Raw genomic sequence first — 22014 nt, 5'->3', positions numbered from 1 at the left:
ATGTAGACATTTTTGGGTTTGTGATTGTGAACTGTGCTTGCATCAAAAGTAATTGCTTTCATTTCAAAAAAGGGTGGAAGTTATGCAACCAACTAATTTTGATTACTTATAAAATATAAAATAAAAATACTTAAAAATTTTGAATGGACGATACAAAATACACAATCTACTAATACTGAATGATGTGCGATTCTAATTATGTGTAAAACAAACAAAAGATAAGAAGTCGTCAACTCCAACCTTCTCTCTCTCACACTTTCAGTTAGGTTTCTTTTCCTACCAGTGCTACCAATACTATCAGTAATACTACAATTTAGTATGAAGAAAATGATGCCAAGCTGCAACACAGTGGCTTTTTCCACATAGTAAATTATTGTCTTTACTCCAATTCTTTTATTCTAGACAGTATTCTATCTTGCCTTATTCGCACACTGTTTTCCCCCAAAACTTACCAAGGTTAGAGCAAAGTCTACAAAGAAGCCATAGATTACTCAAGGAATAGGGGTATCTTGTAAAACAAAAAGAAAACTGTATCTGTCAATCCGAAACAGTTCCGATGTTGATGCTATAGCACATTACAAAAAATACTGAAAAATATTAAAGACTGTAATACGGACATCAAAGCAAATATATTATAAGGAAAAGATAGTCATATCAGATAACAAAATAAAGGCAATATGGGATACAGTGGAGGAGGAGACCAGTAGAACCAAACATGAAGAGGAACAAACATCATTAAGTGTAAATGATACATTGGTGGCAGATGTGTATAGTGTTGCAGAACTTTTTAACAAACATTTTATAACTGTTACTGAAAAGATGGGGGTTGTCAGGTTTGCTGAATGATGCTATGGAATATCTCAGACCAGACATTTCAAGTAACTTCCATAATATGAATTTGACCCTCACTACCCCAGCAGAAGTAATGTCCACCATAAAATCTTTAAAATCAAAAACATCTAGTGGGTATGATGAAATATCAACAAAGTTAATTAAAAAATGTGATTCTGCATTAAGTAACATATTAAGCTATCTGTGTAACCAGTCATTTATCAGTGGAATATTTTCTGAATGGCTGAAATATGCTGAAGTTAAGCCACTGTTTAAGAAGGAAGATAAAGAAATAGCATCAAATTTCCGTCCAATTTAACTTTTGCCACTATTCTCAAAAATTTTAGAAAAAGCTATGTACAATCAGCTTTATAACAACCTTATCTCAAATAACATACTTTCAAAGTCACAGTTCCGATTTCTAAAGGGTTCTGATATTGAGAAGGTTATCTATACCTACAGTGAAAATGTGCTTAATTCATTAGACAAAAAATTGTAAGCAACTGGCATATTTTGTGATCTGTCAAAGGCATTTGACTGTGTAAATCACAATATCCTTTTAAGTAAATTAGACTATTATAGTGTAACAGGAAATGCTGCAAAATGGTTCAAATCTTATATCTCTGGCAGGAAACAAAGGGCGTTAATAGGAAAGAGACATGTATTAAACTATCAGGAATCATCCAACTAGGAACTAGTTACATGTGGGGTCCCACAAGGTTCCATCTTATGGCCCTTACTTTTTCTCATGAATATCAATAAACTCTCATCAGTAATATTACCAGATACCAAGTTCTTTTTGTCTGCAGATGATACAAACATTGCAATAAATAGCAACTAAAGTGTAGTCTTAGGAAAATGAGCTAATCAAATACTTGTGGAAATTAATCACTGTTTCCTAGCCAATTCTTTGTCACTAAACTTTGAAAAAACACACTACATGCAGTTCAGAACTTCTAAGGGGTGCCCCATGAGTATATGCCTAACGTACGATGACAAGCAGCTAGAAGTGGTGAACAGTGCTAAATTCATGGGATTACAGCTTTATAATAAATTCAAATGGGAGGAACACACCACATAACTGCTGAAGCGTCTTAACAAATCTATTTGCAATGTGAATTGTGTGACATAGGGGATAAAAATGAAAAAGCTGGCATACTATGCTTACTTTCATTCCATAATGTCATGGGATTATTGTTTGGGGTAATTCATCAAGCCAAGCTAAAGTTTTCCGGGCACAAAAACGTGCAGTAAGAGTTGTGTGTGGTGTGAACTCAAAAACATCCTGCAGAAGCTTGTTTAGGGAACTAGGGATACTAACTACTGCTTCCCAATATATTTACTCCTCAATGAAATTTGTCATTAAAAATATATCACTTTTTCAAACCAACAGCTCAATTCATGGGATCAATACTATAAATAATAATAATCTTCACAAGGATTTAATTCACAGTCTTGTACAAAAATGTGTGCATTATTCAGTAACACACATTTTCAATAACTTGCCAGCAGCCATGAAAAGCTTAACAACCAATGAAATTCAGTTTAAGAGAAGCCTAAAGGATTTACTGGTGGCCAACTCCTCTTACTCCATTGATACCAACTGATTTGTGTGTGTATAGAAGAAAACATTCCGCGTGGGAAAAATATATCTAAAAACAAAGATGATATAACTTACCAAACTAAAGCGTTGGTATGTTGACACACACACACACACACACACACACACACACACACACACACACAAATTCAAGCTTTCGCAACCCATGGTTGCTTCATGGGTTGTGAAAGCTTTAACATTTGTGTGTGTGTTTTTATTTTATTGCGTCTATCAACATACCCACGCTTTCTCGTTCGGTAAGTTAAAGCTTCTTTGTTTTTATATATTTTTTTCCCCATGCGGAACTAGGACAGTAGTCTAAGCCTTGCTTCTGTGCCTCATTTCATCTTTGTGGTAACATCCTCAGACGAACATTGGGCACAAAAACATGCCTTAGACCATGGTCTAATGCCCATAAAACCAATGGCAACATGTTTATAAATATGAGCTGTGAAAGTATGTATTGTATAATCAATTGTTCTTTCCATCTCTACAGGAACAGATTGGTTGAAAGTATGGAGATTAGGAGACAAAAGTATGATTTATGGTACAAATTCATTGAGAACACAACTGCAAACCAAAAATAATAATCATCTACGGGTTGTACCTCACCGAAGGGAAAATAGTATAACAAATGTTTAGAATACTGGTGACACTAAGATTTAAAGGCTCTTTTAAGAAATGTAAAAATGCAAGGAAAATTGGGCTCCTGTGTAAGAGAGTTGTGAGCATAGCAAGTATCAGAAATGTGAAATACAATAGAAGGTAAAAGAGAATTATCTGTTTGGCAAGTGGGTTAGGCACAGTCGAAGGTTCCCCCGTGACTCAACATGCAGCAGGAGGTATCCCTTACACTACCATTCCATTTGCCAACTTGAGTACTGTCTTATCATTGAAGAAAAGGCACACTCTTTGAGAAAGCATAAAACCCGTCCACCTGATCTTTTATCAACAGTAAATACTAAGAGCTTAAGGTCCTGCATACCTGAAAAGCCTAATATAACTTTGGTGTAAATGGTCCAAGAGACATTTTCCGCTAACCACTACTTCAACTCAATAGACAATTATCACATCAGCTCAGAACACACGAAGACATTTATTGCACCCTCCCATGGACTGAGTATTTAAGCCAAAACTTCTTGTCCGAGATATGCAACATTCCACTGCCACACCCCAGTGGTAGGGGACTGACAGCACTTAGTATCCTCCAGCTCAGGAAATCCAAGTTTGCCATGCCTTTACATAACCATTACTGGCTCAACGCCTAGTTGGAGTATAAAGGATAGACAGAAATTAGACTTTCAAGACACAAACAGAAATGTTGTTGTAACAACTTTGGGCTCGTGTTCATCAAACAAACGCTCATAAAAAACTCTTGACTTGAATTAAACAACATTTATTGCAAGGGTTGGAGGACAGTGAGGCGAGAATCATTTCAGTTGCTGCATACACAGTACTAGTATTAATAGATATCAACACAGCAGCTACTGATACCATCTATATATAAAGTATTTGACCAACATTATTCTGAATTGGATGGTTTTTTGGATGAGGATTAAGGGACTAAACAGTGAGGTCATAATTCCTTTGGACCAGGGATAGTTCATCTGGATTTTGTGACGTCTACCAGGGTCATGTTCTGACGTACAGGAGCAGTAAAATCTAAGCACTGAAGACAACACTGATATCATGGCTGAGAAATAATTTAGAGAGATATATGTGGGCTGGGCTAATACATAGATTGAGGGAGCAGAGGGTGTGTGTGTGTGTGTGTGTGTGTGTGTGTGTGTGTGTGTGTGTGTGTGTGTGTTCAGAACTCAATTATGGTGAGAGAAACCCCACATGCATCTGACTCCTACCAACCCCATTACAGGTTAAGACAGTAATATAGCATAGATTGCATTCTAGGTGGGACATTCAGAACAGTGAGGAAGCTAAAAATGTAGTGGATATCAAGTTGGACTGTCGAGAATAAAACAATGGCAGCAGATGGATGTCCCTAGGGCTCTGTATATGACAAGAGCTGTCCCATCCCTGATCCATACAATCACGGCATTTAACAGCTCCCACTATTCAACAGAGTGCAATCCCTAAGAGGGGAAACTGGGTGCAGTAGAAAGAGGCAAACCACAGCTAAAAGCAATTAAAACAGAGTAAAAAAGGGATGAAAGAGGCAGCTGTCAAAAGTAGTAGGGTTGAGGGTATTCCCACACCCAGCATGTAATGGGAGATACCCCAACCACCCCATCCTAAACTTAGTTTAAAGCCTTATATTGAGAATAAAGACACCTTGCATGGAGAAAACACAGACAGTTCAACTGCCCATGAATCGTTCATTGATATTAGAAAAATAAAATATGGAAAACAATGTTTAGCATGGAGGGCCAGGAGGAGGGAGCCATTCCACTAGGACAGGAGCTACCATCTGTAAGGATGTAGCTTGTTGCGTATAATAAAACTATGAGTTAGTCTGGTATGACCAATGCAGGTGGACTCCATTTGGAACAGGAGGAGGAACGCCATGCAACAGTAGTCTCCTTGATAGTACAGAGTTTTATTAGAAGGGCAGTAGCCCAGTGTATAATGTTCCCTCTCTGGATGAGAAAAGGCCGTAATTGCACCCACGCATCCACACCTGTGATCATCAAAACAAATGTGTGGTGGATTATCACCTCTTTAGCCAAATGGTCAGTCAGTTCATTCCTATGGAATACCAACATGACCTGTGACCTAGAGAAAAAACAGCTGAGCAGGCAGTATGACTAATAACAGAGGACGTGAGTAACAGATATCACGGAGTGATGACAGAAACAGTGGTCAACATTGAGATTGCTTAGTGAGTCATTGCAAATTAAAACACAGTCAATGGCAGCTTGTTTAATAAAATGCAGGGCTTTGTTAATGGCTATCAGCTCCAAAATAGAAACACTGTTTTTCCAGCATCCAATGTTGCACCTGACTAGTGAGATAAGAAAAAAATATTCCACCTTATCCATGGTTTTAGAGCACCTTGCTACTCTAGGAGAACTGAAAGGGTCACGTGTCTAAAGGTCAGGGGGCGATCAGAATTTGAGGACTGTGAAATATTCAGGCCCCAACTCATGGCCTTGGTACCAACCAAGGGGGGTTGTGCGGAAAAACGCAAGGAGTAGATTTCAAGGTGCTTTGACAGAGATATCAGCAGATGGCTGCAGGATGCATTCCAACTGGTGACTCCGTCGAGGGCAGACGGCAGGGGCAATGCCCCTGTTATGCAAAACAAACATGATACGTTGGATGATGATGAAATTGTCAGATGGTGTTGCATATAACAACAGTTGGTACCATCAGAGCTGAAGAGAGAAGACTTCCACTACAGCAAGGCGACTGTCTACAGGACTAATTTGTAAGGTACCAGTGACCAGTGGCCAGTTAAACACTATGATGGTAGACTGGGTCATACAATTTCAAAGCTGGAGGTGCCACAGAGCCATAAACCTGACAACCACAATTCAGTCAGAATGAGGCTAGTGATTGTGGTGAAGCACTTTGTCACCAAAATAGACATGGAGCTAACTATTCACAACTCTGGTGGGGTTTGATTTCTGTCTCCATACTGGAAAGTACGTTCCCATTTATTGCCCATCATGTTAAGACTGCTTCCATTTCTTCAAAATTTTGATGTCGCACTGCCAGCACCTATTCACCGGTGTATCAAAGTTTTTGACATCTAATTACAGGCATATTGGAGATGTAAATGTTAAACAACATTGGGTGAGGACAAATCCATGAGGTAGCCTATCATTTAGTGTCTGAAGAGCTTATCTGGCAGGTCATTCAGGGTCATACTGGCAACAAGATAAGCTCTTCAAAGATATTAAATGGCAAACTACATCAGAGATCTGTCCTTGCTTCATTGCTGTTTAATCTGTACGCCTATGATGCCTGAAACTAGATCTCTAAGTTTGGGTATGGGAGCTGGTAGTGTGATGCTTGGAAGTGATAATGTATTGTTGCAAATCACCTTGCCCAAGGCCTTTTCTTTTAAAATGGTAAGTTCAAATAGCACTGTTTTGGAAATTTATATTATCACTATATTATTGCTGTTTTTGTAGATGGGGTTATAAGGAACTACTTTGCAAACGAACTTATATTTTGCTCTTTAAATGTCATTAAAAGTGCCACAGTTTCACTCAAGACACTTTAAGAAAAGTCCACGTTAAGTTCTTGAGGCAAATGACTAATGTTGAAGGCACATCTCTACTATGTCTGATTAACATAAGCAACATTCGGACAAGACTGAACATGAAACACAATGATCAAGAGTCAAGTAAAACGCAAGTTTTGGTAACCTACTGTTTACCCTCTGACAATGAAACGTGGAGGTGTGCAGCAGATCATTTAAAGACATGTTAGAACAAACACACAAATGTGTGTTCACTGCGATTGAAAAACTGAAGGGAGAGAACATGTCTTCCGAAACACCAGTGAAATAAACCTAACACACACAGTCACAAAGTGAAGTAACCTTGAACTTAAACTTGTAAAAAGAAAGCTATTCTCCTCTCCAAACTCTTCAAAACATTAGTTTAGTAATGGCCTCAACATTTACAGGATGTAAAGGGTGTTCAAACTCAACAAAAACAATGATCATAGCTTGTTATTTCGTAGGTATCATGATAATACTTGTATGATTTGGGACTGACAAAGATGAAAATCAAATGTGCAGTTGGATCAGAAAAGTTTTCTTCTACACTATGGCAAAACTACATCCATACAAAGCTGGAAAGGCTACAAAAGCTCTCAACTCTGACAACACCGAATCATGTATGCCCTTGAGTACATGCAATAAGTTATTTTCATTCCTATACTAATACATTCCAACTTGTTTTACTGTCAGCAACTTTCAAATTATAGCTTGCACCTTCACATTGATGACACAGGGCAAAATTTCATGTGCTGTGGCATGGAGCATTGCTGAATGTGGTGTGAACGGGATCACTTCTTATGTGCTGAAAGTTCTTTCTTCCGGTATCAATGAGAAATGAAATTTGCAAATAATGTGTGATAATGTGCAGGGCAGAATAAGAATCAAATAATATCAATTGTTATGATTAAGCTGTTGCAAAAAATATTTAAATTCCGGGTTTCTGAATAATTCCATGTGCCCATTTAACAGGATTTTTACATAACTGAAAAGACAAAAAGTAGTGTAGGAATATGGTTCCAGGATATGAAGTAATGATACTGACATCAGAAGACTTTTTGACTCTCCTGCTGTAGCCAATAAATGTCTGAATGTGACTTCTCTTAAGATAAGCACTCACAGCTAGATTCAAATTTCAAGAGAACATTTCCTTATGATTAAAGTGAGGCAGCCATTCAATCAGCTTGAAATATGGAAAGAACAACACATTCAAAAGCCATCAGTTATCAAGGCCATCATCAATCTTCAGAGTTTGCAGTCCTTACTGAAAGAATATTCCTGAATGTGGAAAACGAAAAGACTTATTACTAATAACGGACTTTGTGGATGAAAAGTGTCTTCTATTTTACAGCGAACTTGTACCTAACAAAGTGTTTAATGTAGGAGAATTGACCGAATTGAACTTTCTATTCTGTGGATGTATGAACTAATTTCTACTCCCGAGATTGGAATGACTCCTTACCCTCTCCCTTAAAACCCACATCCATTCGTCTTTCCCTCTTTCCTGAAGAAGCAACTGTTGGTTGCGAAAGCTTGAATTTTGTGTGATTATTTGCGTGTATCAACATGTCAGCACTTTCGTTTGGTATCAGCGTCATCACAAACTATTTATTGCTTCTCCTGAAAAATTTCCCTTTTTACTTACTACCTTTCCCTACATAAAACTAATACTGCAAATGAGAACTTACCAACTGCACAAAATGGCATGCAAAGGCCAAAAGTTGTCAGTAACAAATCAGTTCTCATTTTGCTTGCTTACTGAACAGAAATACTATTCTAGGAACAAAAGAACTGATTCTCCTTCGAGTTCAATGGAAGGATGATATTCTATTAATCATAAGTAACTGTTAGAAAATGTTGCAATCATTTTCATCTAAACAGCCAATTTAATTTTGGTAGCATTCGGGCAAATTTCATTTGCACGCTATTTAATAAATCAAAAATTAACTTCTCTGATATGAAAACACGTTGATATGTAGCAGCACACTGAATACAGGGATGCATCTTGCATGACATCTACAATTATAAACAAAGGATACAATGTAAAAGTGAGGATAGTGCATGGCATGTGCTGTATTGGTAGATGTTGTTATTGAACTTTAAATACACATGGGGTTACGATTCGAAAGTGAAAATAAATGCTTTTATTAACATGCACATAACGAATGTAACACAAGGGTAGGCAAAACCCATCCATGTTAATAGGAACATCTATAAGCGTCTGTAGCAACTGCGGCAAAGATAAATATGTAGCAGGGGCATCAATTCTAAATTCCAACGCCCCCACTAGAAGCGATGTCTCTCAGTACTTCATTCTCCGAGTCCAAATTCTTGTGTTAGTTGCTGACGTCTGGTTCTTGGCAATAGCTTTGTCATCATATCTGCAAGCATTCAATTTGCGGAAATTTGCTCGACTGATTTCTCTTGTATCTCTTTTCCCTGATGAAATGATGCCTGGTGTCAATGTGTTTAGTGCGACCTTTGCATCCACTTGTCTTTGACAGATCAAGTGCAATGCCAAAAAGCATTTTTGTGGGAACAAATGCAGTTGCTATTGGTGTTTATGATGCAGTTTCATGTTTTTAACGATGGTGTGCAAAGCAGAAAATATCTTTTAGAGTAAATACAACTAAGCCTGAAGTGAATGATACGAAAGCTTTGTGTGTGATAGAGAGGGCGTAGTTTTTGGAGGCGACATAATCAAGAAGAGTTTCATAAAAATGTGAAAAGGAAGAAAACTGATACACAAAGTGAAAAGAGAAGCAGCTTATGGTGCTGGACAGTTCTAAAAGAATCCAAAACACAAGCAGAAACGTTAACGGGCATTTCATGCAAAACACAAATTTGTGTATATAGGTACATATAACAAAGTATAAGTCATGTTACTTCCAAACTTGGTATGCTTACAAAACCCAACCTCCTCAATGCAAAATAGAATTTTCCGAATCTATTAAAAATGGAGCAGAAATTGAAATAATTAAAATAATTAACAACAAATTCTAAGATTTTCTGAACACCAAGCTTAAAATGTAAGTGTTCATTTATTTCTTCATCAATTAAATAAATTCCAGAGTTTCAAATACAGGGTGTTTCAAAAATGACCGGTATATTTGAAATGACAATAAAAACTAAACAAGCAGTGATAGAAATACACCGTTTGTTGCAATATGCTTGGGACAACACATTTTCAGGCAGACAAACTTTCGAAATTACAGTAGTTACAATTTTCAACAACAGATGGCGCTGCAAGTGATGTGAAAGATATAGAAGACAACGCAGTCTGTGGGTGCGCCATTCTGTACGTCGTCTTTCTGATGTAAGCATGTGCTGTTCACAACATGCAAGTGTGCTGTGGACAACATGGTTTATTCCTTAGAACAGAGGATTTTTCTGGTGTTGGAATTCCACCGCCTAGAACACAGTGTTGTTGCAACAAGACAAAGTTTTCAACGGAGGTTTAATGTAACCAAAGGACCGAAAAGCGATACAATAAAGCATCTGTTTGAAAAATTTCAACGGACTGGGAATGTGACGGATGAATGTGCTGGAAAGGTAGCTCAACCGCGTACGGCAACCACAGAGGGCAACGCGCAGCTAGTGCAGCAGGTGATCCAACAGCGGCCTAGGGTTTCCGTTCGCCGTGTTGCAGCTGCGGTCCAAATGACGCCAACGTCCACGTATCGTCTCATGCGCCAGAGTTTACACCTCTATCCCCACAAAATTCAAACGCGGCAACCCCTCAGCGCCGCTACCATTGCTGCACGAGAGACATTCGCTAACGATATAGTGCACAGGATTGATGACGGCGATATGCATGTGGGCAGCATTTGGTTTACTGACGAAGCTTATTTTTACCTGGACGGCTTCGTCAATAAACAGAACTGGCGCATATGGGGAACCGAAAAGCCCCATGTTGCAGTCCCATCGTCCCTGCATCCTCAAAAAGTACTGGTCTGGGACGCCATTTCTTCCAAAGGAATCATTGGCCCATTTTTCAGATCCGAAACGATTACTGCATCACGCTATCTGGACATTCTTCGTGAATTTGTGGCGGTACAAACTGCCTTAGACGACACTGCAAACACCTCGTGGTTTATGCAAGATGGTGCCCGGCCACATCGCATGGCCGACGTCTTTAATTTCCTGAATGAATATTTCGATGATCGTGCGATTGCTTTGGGCTATCCGAAACATACAGGAGGCGGCGTGGATTGGCCTCCCTATTCGCCAGACATGAACCCCTGTGACTTCTTTCTGTGGGGACACTTGAAAGACCAGGTGTACCGCCAGAATCCAGAAACAATTGAACAGCTGAAGCAGTACATCTCATCTGCATGTGAAGCCATTCCGCCAGACACGTTGTCAAAGGTTTCGGGTAATTTCATTCAGAGACTACGCCATGTTATTGCTACACATGATAGATATGTGGAAAATATCGTACTATAGAGTTTCCCAGACCGCAGCGCCATCTGTTGTTGACAATTGTAACTACTGTAATTTCAAAAGTTTGTCTGCCTGAAAATGTACTGTTGTCCCAAGCGTATTGCAACAAACGGTGTATTTCTATCGCTGCTCGTTTAGTTTGTATTGCCGTTTCAAATATACCGGTCATTTTTGAAACACCCTGTATCTGCAAGTATGCTTTGTATACATCGAAGAAACTCTTACGTATGAAGAGAAGGGTACCTGCATCATCAGGTGCATCCAAAAGTCAGTGAAAAAAATGAAGAGTTTTACTTGAGGGTGAAAAAAATATCTGTTAGGTTTCTGAACTTTCACTGCTACGAGTGTGAACATGGAATCCTTCCTAGTCATGCTGAGAAAAAAATATAAATTTATTCAGAAAGGTACTGGCAGTGGAAATTAAAATGTCCTGTGATGCCTTTCCTGCTCTCAGTCAGTCAGTTTGACCTCCCACCACAATACACGAAAAATGTTAAGAATACATCACTCTCAAGCTGCTGAAGCTCTAAATAGCATTTTTCAGCTGTAACGTAAGGCAATTATCAGCTATGTATCTAATGAGTGCAGATAAAACTGATTTCACAACAGTTCATTGAGACAACTTAATTAATGTTATTAGTTTAAAGCATTTTACAGATACTTAGCGGTAGAGGAAGAAATGTAAATTCTAAATATTTGTAGTTAAAAGTTTCGTACATGGAGTCTCACAGCATGCAATAGCAACTGAGCACTACTTAGAAAAAAAAAAATGTTCTATAGGCTTTAATAGCAATAAATACAGAAAATGCTATGACAACTGCACATATGCTGACGAAGAGAACTGGTAAAAAGTACACATAAGTGAATTTGTAGTAAACAGGTGGCGGCTCAGTAGTTGTGGCCTAGAATATACTCTGGAAGATAATAGGTGTGATCCCAGCCAGTTCTCAGAATTTTTTTCCCACTTGTCATTTCTCACACCTCTGGCAATGTTCAAGACTTAAGAGTTAAACTAAATTGTGTGGCAGTTGTTATAGTTGCAGCATTTTACTTGCCCAATAATGTATAGCTATCGGTGTGTCAGACAATGAGCACAAAATGGATGACACTATGTTTGTTAGGAGAAGAGTCTATGAAGAAATTCCAGTAGGGTGTATTACTGCCATAGTTAACTTACACTATCGTTCTTACCAACTTAACATAAGCTACTCTTTCTTCCTCCATTTTCTTGTCATCAACGAAGTGAACAATATTGTTCACTTGAAGTTACAGTTGTCTACTCATTGATGATGTGAATTAACTGCTATCTTCAGTGTTATTTAAATCTGTATTGGAACAAGAAATGAACAAGAACGTAACAAATATTATAAACTACCATTTACACAGCAAATTCATTTCAAAAAATTATTTAAGCGCATTAAAATTTATACAAACCACCGCATACAACTTCGGGATAAATATGTATTGTCATCGTACAGGTTTCAAATAGGCATAAATTGTGGTTTCAGGCATCCAATTAGCATCTGTCTATTTTCTGTAACACTACAAGCCTCATAAAATAAGTGCTTCAAGTTTCATGCGTTTCAACACTCAAATGTTTTGACACTTTCTTATCTCCATATAATGTAATAATTGTGAATTTCATTTTAAAATTATACAGACATGTGTGAATGCTTCCTTGTTCCTCTTCTTAATATTGTTAGAACATTTTCAAACATTTTCGGTCACTATTTGTCCTATGTTCCGTGAATTAAAGTCAACAGCAACTTCTTTTCACTACTTTTCTTTGCTGGCCATAGCAACTACCCATTTTTTACCTTATAATATTCTTTATACCGACCAAATATGAGTTCCGGCAGTAAATCTTCTGTGGCTGAAGGGAAGTTTGATGATTACCCTTTTTTCTGCTTACATTTCTCTATTATAAAACGACCACCTTTGCATTACAATCTGTGGCCAAAGTGTCATGATGTTAGATGATTTCTGTGGTTTTGCCAAGCTTTTTTTTGTGCTACTTTAGATCAACACAAACTCCTTCAGTGGAGTTATGTTTAGTGTTACACATTAGAGTGGACTCGAGAACAGATTTCAATTTCTGAACTAAAGTCAAAATTGACCTCTATTCAGCAATGTATATACACAGGGTGTCTCACAAAAGACACCGAGGACAGGTACGCAGGCTTCGCAGCATGACCACCGCCACTGCGCCCAATAACCTGACACTAACCTACTGGTAGTCAGCTGCAGGTAGGCTTCCCCAGAGTTAAGCACAAACAATGTTACAATCTGATTAACTTAAGCTTACCTTTATTTACAGTATGCGCTCAAAACGATGTTCCTCTGTGGTGAGAGCAGCCTGACATCTCCTGAACACATTAGCAAACACTCGACAAATTTTGGCTGCCGAAATCTGGGACATAACTACCTGAACCCTGTCTTCCAACTCTTTGAGCGTGTGGGGATTGGTTGTATATATCTTGTCTTTTAACATTCCCCAAAAACAAATATCACTTGGATTCAGATCTAGAAAATGAGATGGTGTGACAACCCTTCTATCATCAAAACTAATTTGAATTGCTTTCACAGAAGCATTGGCGATGAGTGTGGTCTTGCACTGTCCTGCATGAAATAACCTGCATCTTTTCATTACATCTACAACTAAACTCTGCACCCCCTGCGAGATGCATGGCAAAGGGTACACCCCATTGTAACAGTTATTAGGGTTTCTTCCTGTTCCATTCACATGTGGAACATGGAAAGAATGATTGATTGAATACCTGTCAGAATGAATTGTTTCATGGTAAAAGAGTGGTCCAATAATTTGTCTTGCCCTAATTGCACACCATGCTCCTATTTTCACATCATGCTGAGATTGTTGATGTAATTCATGAGTATTTTCAGAGCTACATCATTTGTTCTGAGAATTTGCATATCCTGACAATGCAGCCATGCTTCTTCAGAAGAAGCAAAGTATGTCAGGACCAACTTGCCCGTCATACAGACTGTAACAGCCAGTTGCAATAACGTTGAAAAGCAGCAGTATCCGAGTTCCTCAGTTGATGCACTACTGTTATTTTGTATGGTTTCTATTTCAGTTTGCGCACAGCTCCGTGAGCAGGTGCTTTTGACTCACCAGTCTGAAGTGCCAAAAGGTGCAGTGATTTTCTCTGACTTCTTTTCAAGGCCTGCCCTATTCATTAATTTATTTTCATTTAAAACACTAGGTTTTCTAGGCCTTTGTTTGTGTAACATATACAGTCTCTTGAAATTACTTCCCTAATCTGTGTGTCACTAAATCATTGGGGGACATTGCACACCAAGATATTTTGTATGGATTCAAGCTGACAGGAAACGCTATACAGAACATCCGAACATTCATTCGCACATTATAGAAGACAAGCACACAGTGTTTCTGTCCAAGGACTGGGCCCACTGACACACTGACAAGGAAAGTCCCAGACTATGTAAAATCGCTAGGTAGGTCTAAGGCAACTATTCAGTCCCATTTTCAATTTCACATTCAAGAAATCGTTCACACAGGAGAATTGTACAAACATACTGTCTTTTGACCACCGGACAGACTCCTGCATGGACGACATAGTAATAAGCATACCTTGCATAGCAAAACAACTGAAAGCAAATAAATCACTAGGTTCAGACAGAATCTCAGATTTCACGAAGGGTACTCTACAGCACTGGCCCATTATCCAGCTTGCATTTATTGTCAGTCTCTTGCCCAGCACAAAACCCCAATCAACTGGAAGAAAGTGCAGGTGACTACAGTATAAAAGAAGGGTAAAAGAACCGACAAGCAAAATTGCAGACCAATACCCCTAACTTCCGTTTGCTGCAGAATACTTTAACGTATACTCTGATCAAATATAATAATCTTCCTCGACACTGAGAAGCTTATGTCCATGAATCAGCATGTTTTAGAAAGCATCACTTCTGCAAACTCAGCTTACCCTTTTTTCACGATGTACCGAAAACTATGGATGAAGGGCAACGGACAGACTCCATATTTCCAGAAAGCATTTGACAATGCCGCATTGCAGGCTGTTGTTGAAGTTAAGAGAATGTGGAGTAAGTTCAGAGATGTGTGAGCGACTTTAAGACTTGTTAAATAATAAAACCCAGTATGTTATCCTTTAAGGCGAATGCTCATCAGAGACATGGGTATCGTCAAGAGTGCCCTAGGGAAATGTGGAAGAACTACTGTTTTACTCTATACACATAAATGATTTGGGCAGCTATCTGTCACTGTTTGCTACTGATGCCGTGGTGTACAGTAAAATGTTGAAGTTGAATGACCTTAAGAACATACAACATAACTCAAGACAAAATTTCCAGTTGGTGTGATGAATGGCTGCTAGCCGCAAGTGTGGAAAAATGTAAGTTAATGTGGATGAGAACAAAGATCAAACCTGTAATGTTGGATACAGTAATACTAGTGTCTTCATCAACACAGTCAAGTCGTTTAAATATCTGAGTGTAACACTGCAGGACAATATGAGGTGGAATGAGCATGAGGGAACTGTGGTAGGAAGGTGAACGGCCAACTTCAGATTATTGGGAGAATTTTAGGAACGAATGGTTCACCTGTAAAGGACACTGCATTTAGGATGATGTTGAAACCTATTCTTGAGTACTGCTCAAGTGTTTGGGATCTATCCGAGGTTGGATTGAAGAAAGACATCAAAGCAATTCAGAGGCAGGCTGCTAGATTTGTTACCTGTAGGTTTGAACAACATTTAAGTCTTAGGGAGATGCTAGGGAAATCAAATGGGAATCCCTGGATCAAAGGCAACATTTCTTTCGAAAAATACTACTGAGAAAATTTAGAGAGACAGGCATCTGGAGCTGAGTGCCGAACAATTCTACTGCTGTGAACACATCTTGTGCACAAAGACCATTAAGATAAGATACAAGAAATTAGGGCTCATATGGAGGCATATAGATAGCCTTTTTCTCTCACTATTTACAAACAGAACATGAAGAGAAATAACTGGTGGTGGTACAGGGTACTCTCCACCACACACTGTATGGAGGCTTGCAGAATGTCAATGTGCACGTAGATTCAACGCAATTGCAATAATGACGCCTAGAAACAATATTTGAAATGTTGACAAAAAACTCAAAAGAAAACACCAGTACACTCAATCACACAGTGTAGGGGGCACATGCTAAGTATTTGTATCAGAGAACTACGCAGATGCAGCAGCAACAGCCAGCAAATGCGCTCCGCAACTTGCGGTCCCTCCTGGGTGTCTTTCGGGAGACACCCTGTAATAGCCCTTAGTTTTAGCATCTTGGATCTGTACATCTATAGCACACACTTGTCTTGTGATAACAAGCCACCATCATCCAGTGTGCGCTCAGGACCTCAGCTGGTGAAAGGTGGAGCAGAGGGACAGAGGGGGCTGGGGAGTGGCACCACTAACAGACGTCTTGCAGTGAATGACAAAATAGTTTTGCGATTTTCTGACGAAATGATTTTAGGTGTGCTCTTCTACTGGTCAGTACCCATAAAATGTTCTGGCTTCTTACTGACACTGAACTGATACACTTGTCTGCCTGGGTAGAAAGGAAGTTCAGTTTGCACAGACGAGTCTCCACCAAATCACAGTGCGCTCGCTCGCTCTCAATAGTTGCACTTCAGCAACTACAACTATAGATCCTAGATGATTTGACTGCAAGAAATCTATTTTCTTTTCCTTTTTGGGTGGTGATACAAGACTTACTGTTAACAATACAGATATATAACTATGGTTTTATGAGTTATTAATTCATTTTCTGTACATGATAGAAAATATAATTCACTGCAATAAGTTATGTTGTCATGTAAAAACAAGTCTCTAATAATGAGCCATGAAGGATAATTGTGGAATATTATTCCAATCAGGTAAGTGTTAGTGACAGAAACCAACACCAAACATATGCTACCACTGTCATCTGTGACCAGCCAAAACTGTCAGAAGATCTGAGAATGTACTTTCTCACAGCTAATGGAACAATGGGATGTACGAGCGCCTCATCTCCTAGCCGCACCAATTTAGTACGCACAATTCCACACAATAGACTGTATATGCAGACAGACAAAAATGTTTCATGAAATTTTGGTGCAACATCACATTGGTGGAGTCCAGAAGAACCAAGAAAATTCAGTGGTCAGCAAGGAGATAGGGAGTGCAGACACTAGTTTGTCAATGACCTAATAGTGACATCAGACCTTTGAGACTATATTGTACATAAGTTGTAGTCAACCTGGTTCCTACCACTCAGTAGTGGGTGTTCCAGGTTCCATAGTAGGGAGGTAGGTGCTAGGGTATTTAAAAACATTTTAATTACGTTTTCATAATATTTTGACAAAGCGACTGGTAAGTAATTATGATCATATCCTTTAAGGTACTCTAACTCCATTTCACAAATTTTGTGAAGTTACTTCCATACTTTATAAATCACCATTACTAAGGCATCGGCAGACGGTTAGAAAATTTAACTACTCAAAAGACACAAAACTAGGCGGTAGGTAAACGTGGCTGACCATCCTTGCTTACTTTACTCATGCAAGAGAAATCTGGTCCAATTATTGTGGTCTACTCTTTACAATTTATATTCCCATATACCGTTACCAAATGGCCAAACAACCTATGGAGGAGATGGAAGTGTAGTATCATAAAACGATTATTGAGTGAATCATGTATACAATTTTGTTTCCTCCCTTCAAAATGTCTTTTGGACAGAGTCCAGAAATGATTGCAGAGAAGTCATTTACATACACATCGGAGAGACTCTGAAGAAAAACAACTTTGACACAAGAAAGCAAAGTATCAGTTGTAATATTTTTGAAGGATGAGGTTAGTAAACAAAGTGATGCTAGTATTAACATAGGACATGAACTTCAAGACGTTACCAATGAATGACATCAAAGCATGCAAACCAATAGCAAAACAAAAACCAACAAACTAGCACCACTCCCACGGGAATATGGAGGACAAAGGCAGGGGTGGTCTTGTTAATGCTTTCAAGCACAATAAAAACTTGATAAAATAACAAACCACTGCGAGAAAATAGTTTTATCAGGGATATAAATGTAACTAAGGACTGTGCAACGTATTTTAAAAATGAGTGAAGATATTTGTGGGCAACACCATCTCTCAAACTGTCACCTTTCAATCTAATCTGGCTTTATGTTACACTACAAAGCAGACTATTAACACAAACTAATTATTATTATTATTATTATTATTATTATTATTATTATTATTATTATTATTATTTTATTATTATTATTATTAATAATAATGTGCTGGCAGTGACATGTTTACTTTTTGCAAATGAAATCCTTAATATGTAAGCAATACTTGGCAAAAGTTCTATACACATAGTGGAGCCCACATATTTTTCATACTTTATGAATAACATACAAAAAGTGTGCATCAAAATTGTTCACTACTTAAGACACATTCCTAATTATCCTGTAGTTTTGGTTTTTACACTGAAAAGTGTGTTAAATATGGGTGAATTTAGACATTAGCCAATACTAGAGACCAGTTACAACTGTCATTTCACACACACACACACACACACACACACACACACACACACACACACATTCATTGGCTTTGCCAACTCTAACCACACTTTCACTTCACAGCATAACATGACACCAAGCTACACTACAAATCACTGACCACAAACCAACATATGAGAGAGAGAGAGAGAGAAAGAGAGAGAGAGAGAGAGAGAGAGAGAGAGAGAGAGAGAGAGAGAGAGAGAGAGAGGGGGGGGGGGGGCAGTACTACACACTAGCCAGGATCTTGCTCATCAGCCAGCTCCGTCCACAATAAACAGTGTCAATTATTGTTTTTTTCTCAGTAAACATTAACTCAATGGTACACACATTTTGCAAATTAAAAATATAGGGCTATTAGTAATACATTCACTCTCCTTCATAACCATATCATTTCTATACATAAAACAATGTGCACACCTCAACAACTCAATTTTACTGTATATCTATAAGCATATGATGCATAAATGAAACTGCAGAAAAATTTTGGCGCATACATTACATAAGTCATCCCACGAAAAAATGATATTTTTCCAGTCTCAGAGGCAATTCCAGAAAAATCTGAACTATGACTTACCTTTACTGCCATGATTGTTCCACTAGGAATATGACGCATTTTCTCAACAACACCATAGGCACCACTGCCAAGGTCAGAAATTTTCTCTAGATCATCAGCCTCTACAACAAAAGTCTTCTCTCCAATAGTAATTGTTGTTCTTTTATCAAGGTTTCGTGGCGGGGTTCTACATCAAAAACTCAAATCATCCATACATTCATCATATTTTTAATCATCATATCAACTAGGAACAAACATTTGACCATAACAAATAAGTAGTTAAATTTTATTTGGGGCCTTCCATGAAACTCTACAATGCAAGCCCTTAATAATACCTAAAAGAGAAAATATACAGCATACAGTAATCTGCTGAATGTCTAATGAAGAATTTCTAGAAAATTCTTGTGTGGACATTAAGCATCCAACTGAGAAATACACCTAATTGGAAGTATTTGCATCTGCATTTGTACTTAAACCATCAAATGATGTAGGTCTGTGTCAAAGGACAGAAATTATACATCAGTATCTTCTAGTCCCTTCTATTACAAGTGTGAGCAGCAAAATCTCATTTAAATGTCAGTCATTATACAAGCAGTAAAATCTCATTTAAATGTCTGTCATTATACAAGATATACACACGACACAAAGGGGATTTTTTAAACTGTCTTAGAATATTTGCCGTCAGAATTTCAACACTAGGAGTAAGCACTGTGTTCTGCATAACACATAGCCTGCTGTATCTCCGAAAGGAATTTGTTGAAAACAGTACACATGCCGCAATACACATTTACTTTGAAAAATAACTGTGTGTGTTCCACAGATATCAATAATATGCAAAAGATCTAGTTTTGCGACTGAGCACTCTTGAGCTATAATACTGTATCACAAAACTAACAGTCTCAAACAAATTATAATTTCACATGAAATGTATCATGTATTACACACGAGATTAACATGATGGGAAGGCTACTGTCAGTAAATCCTCAATTCCCTGTCAGACAATTTAAGGGAGTCTTCAGTCATAAATATTACTGGACTAGCTTAATTCCTAATATCAGCTCACACTTAACACCAGTTTAATGAAGTTAAACCTAACCTCTGCCATGAAAGGTAAAATTAATGACTGATAAAAAATTTAAGGATATAGGATATCTTGATAACATCATACATTATTCTGAATGAGGGGGGGGGGGGGGGGAGGGCGCACCTAACATTACTATTAAGTCAAATCAGATTCAGTTATTCGGACAACGATAACACTGCTGTTAAAAGAGGCATCGTCAGTGTTCTCAATGTATTATGACAAGCCTGACAATTTATTGATGAGATGTACGAAACTAATGCATCGAAAAATTCATTAAACTTAAAAACAATATGACTAAACAAATTTCCCTTACAAATATAGGGCACTTACAATACTGGCGGTGAATCGGGTACAACTACTTTCAAAACCGTCTTTCTTCGAGCTAGAAACAATAACAAGATAAATTTAGTATGGGAGCTTTTTTTTATGAAAATGTGTCTTTTCGAGACTAAGTTACTAAAATCTATAAATGTATTTAGATAAATTACTACACCTGTCATGATTTATTTTTTCGTCTGGCAGCGACGTAAACTGGAGCCTCGTTACTTCCGTTATAAACAGCAACCCTCAAATTTCTCGTAAATTTTGCGATTTTCTACATGCGTAGCTCTCCTGCCTACGTTTTGGTCAATACCAAGTACGTTTTCTAATCAACCATAACAAACGAGTCACAGTAAAATATAAAGAAAAACGCCAAATTTTCACTACCAGAATATTGTGACAAACATTCCATGCATGTAGTAGTAGAAATACACAGTCTTTTCCTCACGAACACAGAACTTTAACAACCACCAACATCTACATCCTCACATAACAACAAATAAGGGTACGCGAATATACACCGCCACTATTTTCACCGCCATTAACAAGCCTCCACTTATTATATTTCAATGTCAAATCTGTGGCCAGAGATAAGCTTCTAGCGCGGAATCATGACCGACTGCCCAGGCAGCCGTGGCACAGAACATTTTTGCAGTGCAGCATATCACAAGGCAACACATTTCTTGAATAGTCTTTTATTATTTTCAAGTTTCTTGGTGCCAATTGAAGTCGGAATCACAAATACAAAATAGGAATTTTTTCACTTTTAAAAAACAAATGGTAAGTTATTATAGTAATAATAATCACATTGCATATCTAACGCTGAGGTAATGAAAAGCAGTGAAGTATGGAACCTTTACTCTTTCATTTATGTTACTGAATACCTCGAAACTCAAAGAACAGCTAACTATATTGCCAACCTGGATTTATGTTAAGAACATTTTTCTCATAATCAACTGATCACTTAGGCTAATAGACCATATGGTAGTTGACAATTGTTGGAATTGTGTGAACAATATATTTCGTGTGTGACGGCGCTAAGTGCACTGTGTAAAATAGACCTCTTTGGCTTTGTCTAACACTCTTTGTGTGCGCTAATTATTCTGTTGTGTTCACTGTAAACTTTTTTGTTCTAGAATGTGCAAATATAGTTATTAGTAAAATGTCCTTTTTTCTCCTTAATACTTATTCAGCTGCGCAAATTCCAATAGTAGGGAGAAAGTATTGGAAAAGTTCCAATTTACGTGAAGTGCAAGTTATCCTTACAAGACGATCGAAATTTTTTTTTCGCGCCACTTTTCGGTGTTCTTTTTGGCAATAAAAAGGAAGTTACCGTTAAGAATGAGTGCGACACAAATTCCACAGATTGAAAGACTTATAGGTCGCGAAAACTATGCAACCTGGAAGTTCGCAGTAGAAG

The 22014-nt window shown here is 38.0% G+C and overlaps 1 protein-coding gene across 2 annotated transcripts in view; it reads right to left on the bottom strand.

The window, feature by feature from the left end:
- The window catches only part of LOC126334719 (dual specificity mitogen-activated protein kinase kinase 6), a 41143-nt gene extending 19501 nt beyond the window's left edge, over nt 1-21642 (bottom strand). Inside the window, exons 1-3 of one of the 2 annotated variants that reach the window (XM_049997241.1) lie at nt 20767-21642; nt 20604-20655; nt 19211-19376 (exon numbers count right to left, since the gene is read on the bottom strand). In XM_049997241.1, the coding sequence (XP_049853198.1) occupies nt 19211-19376; nt 20604-20655; nt 20767-20773 (225 nt within the window). In that variant the 5' untranslated portion in view covers nt 20774-21642. Of the gene's footprint in view, nt 1-12251; nt 12376-19210; nt 19377-20603; nt 20656-20766 lie in introns of those variants that run through there. The other variant, XM_049997242.1, reaches the window with a different exon arrangement.
- Nucleotides 21643-22014: the final 372 nt, after the last annotated feature.

Source organism: Schistocerca gregaria, chromosome 2, assembly GCF_023897955.1.
Source record: "Schistocerca gregaria isolate iqSchGreg1 chromosome 2, iqSchGreg1.2, whole genome shotgun sequence".
Classification (NCBI taxonomy): domain Eukaryota; kingdom Metazoa; phylum Arthropoda; class Insecta; order Orthoptera; family Acrididae; genus Schistocerca; species Schistocerca gregaria.
Note: the sequence above shows the minus strand (reverse complement) of the source record. Positions and strands in the feature narration are given on the sequence as shown.